The 2,500-nt window shown below is 49.6% G+C and overlaps 1 protein-coding gene across 1 annotated transcript in view; it reads left to right on the forward strand.

The window, feature by feature from the left end:
• Positions 1–2,500, forward strand: part of LOC117398644 (multifunctional methyltransferase subunit TRM112-like protein) — a 3,886-nt gene that overhangs the window by 1,172 nt on the left and 214 nt on the right. The window contains exons 3-5 of the mRNA XM_059020376.1: positions 365–466; positions 1,818–1,910; positions 2,230–2,500. The exon at positions 2,230–2,500 is cut by the window's right edge and continues 214 nt beyond it. Coding sequence (XP_058876359.1) covers positions 365–466; positions 1,818–1,910; positions 2,230–2,331 — 297 coding nt within the window. The 3' untranslated portion in view covers positions 2,332–2,500. The remainder of the gene's footprint in view (positions 1–364; positions 467–1,817; positions 1,911–2,229) is intronic.

Here is a 2,500-nt window from a genome sequence, read left to right on the forward strand (position 1 = left end):
TGGATCACACTGCTGTGCGATAGGAGTCTGATTAACGTCTGTATTAAATACTATTGTGTTGTTTTCACGGCTGATGTGGAGCAGTGGTTAGGGCTCTGGACTCTTGACCAGAGGGTCGTGGGTTCAATCCCAGGTGGGGGACACTGCTGTTGTACCCTTGAGCAAGGTACTTTACCTAGATTGCTCCAGTAAAAACCCAACTGTATAAATGGGGAATTGTATGTAAAAATAATGTGATATCTTGTAACAATTGTAAGTCGCCCTGGATAAGGGCGTCTGCTAAGAAATAAATAATAATAATAATAATATAATAGCAGTTTATTAATGTTATTGATTTGAACGTTTCCTTTGTTGCTGTTACTAGGCAACGGAAGTGAAGCTGAATGACGTCGATTTCAACGCCGAGTTCGTCGCGCGGATGATTCCCAAAATGGAGTGGAGCGCGCTGGTGGGGGCGGCCGACAGCGTGAGTGTATTCATTAATGAATGAATGAAAGTTAAAAACGCGATTCACACAGTTTTATCTCCGGGAGTTTACTGTTTGTAACATTGCTTAGCTTTACAGGCTGTTTGAGCCTCAGTGTGTGTGTATGTGTGTGTGTCTGTCTGTGACTCTCAGTGTGTGTGTCTCTGTGTGTGCGTCTCTCTGTGTGTCTGTCTGTGTGTGTGTGTGTGTCAGTGTGTGTCCGTGCGTTTCTCTCACTGTGTGTGTGTGTTTCAGTCCCATGCTGCTCTCTGTTAACCCGTGCATGTCTCTGTGTGTGTGTGATGGTCTCTGGTAACCCGTGTGTGTGTGTGTGATGGTCAAGTTTCAGTCCCATGCTGCTCTCTGTTAACCCGTGCGTGTCTCTCAGTGTGTGTGCTTTGGTCAGGTTTCAGTCCCATGCTGCTCTCTGGTAACCTGTGCGTTTCTCTCAGTGTGTGTGTGTGTGTGTGTGTGTGATGGTCTCTGGTAACCTGTGCGTTTCTCTCAGTGTGTGTGTGTGTGTGTGTGTGTGATGGTCTCTGGTAACCTGTGCGTTTCTCTCAGTGTGTGTGTGTGTGTGTGTGTGTGTGTGATGGTCTCTGGTAACCTGTGCGTTTCTCTCAGTGTGTGTGTGTGTGTGTGTGTGTGTGATGGTCTCTGGTAACCTGTGCGTTTCTCTCAGTGTGTGTGTGTGTGTGTGTGTGTGATGGTCTCTGGTAACCTGTGCGTTTCTCTCAGTGTGTGTGTGTGTGTGTGTGTGTGTGTGATGGTCTCTGGTAACCTGTGCGTTTCTCTCAGTGTGTGTGTGTGTGTGTGTGTGTGTGTGTGTGTGATGGTCTCTGGTAACCCGTGCGTGTCTCTCAGTGTGTGTGTGTGTGTGTGTGTGTGTGTGTGATGGTCTCTGGTAACCCGTGCGTGTCTCTCAGTGTGTGTGTGTGTGTGTGTGTGTGTGTGATGGTCTCTGGTAACCCGTGCGTGTCTCTCAGTGTGTGTGTGTGTGTGTGTGTGTGTGTGTGTGTGTGTGTGTGATGGTCTCTGGTAACCCGTGCGTGTCTCTCAGTGTGTTGTGTGTGTGTGATGGTCAGGTTTCAGTCCCAGGCTGCTCTCTGGTAACCTGTGCGTTTCTCTCAGTGTGTTGTGTGTGTGTGTGATGGTCAGGTTTCAGTCCCAGGCTGCTCTCTGGTAACCCGTGCGTGTCTCTCAGTGTGTTGTGTGTGTGTGATGGTCAGGTTTCAGTCCCAGGCTGCTCTCTGGTAACCTGTGCGTTTCTCTCAGTGTGTTGTGTGTGTGTGTGATGGTCAGGTTTCAGTCCCAGGCTGCTCTCTGGTAACCCGTGCGTTTCTCTCCTCAGTTGGGGCACCTGAACGATCTTCCCAAAGATCTGATTTCAGACTACGAGAACAACGAGGACTTCCTGCGCAAAGTGCATCACATCCTGCTGGAGGTACGGACCTGCAGCTGAGCTCGGACACAGCAGGGCTGGGAGCAAGACTCCCCTCGCAGAGCAGTGTGATCCAGTCCTGGTTTCACTGGGAGTTTAATAATCAGACACACCTGAGCTTGTTAGCTAGACACACTGGGGGCTGATCAAGCTGGTGGCAGTGAAACCTGGACTGGATCACACTGCTGTGCAATAGGAGTCTCAGCCCTGATGCAATGCAATATGATAGAGGACAGGGTTATAAAGCACCTTCAGGGAGTGAAGAAACAGCTGCTTGGGTTTGTGTGAGACCCCCCTGTAACCCCTCTCTCTCTCTCTGCAGGTGGAGGTGCTGGAGGGGACCCTGAAGTGCCCAGAATCGGGGCGCGAGTTCCCCGTCTCCAAGGGGGTCCCCAACATGCTGCTTAACGAGGACGAGTCTTAAGACACCCCGAGACCTTCTGATGAAAAAAATAAAAAGAGGGGAGAGAGATAGACAGGGTTAGGGTGTGTCTCAGTGTGTGTTGTCATGTGATCTGTTGTGTGAAAATCATGTGATATCTACTTACCCTTTACCCACCCAGTCCTGGGTAGAATAAGAAATTCGGCATAAA

This window comes from Acipenser ruthenus, unplaced genomic scaffold, assembly GCF_902713425.1.
Source record: "Acipenser ruthenus unplaced genomic scaffold, fAciRut3.2 maternal haplotype, whole genome shotgun sequence".
NCBI lineage: Eukaryota > Metazoa > Chordata > Actinopteri > Acipenseriformes > Acipenseridae > Acipenser > Acipenser ruthenus.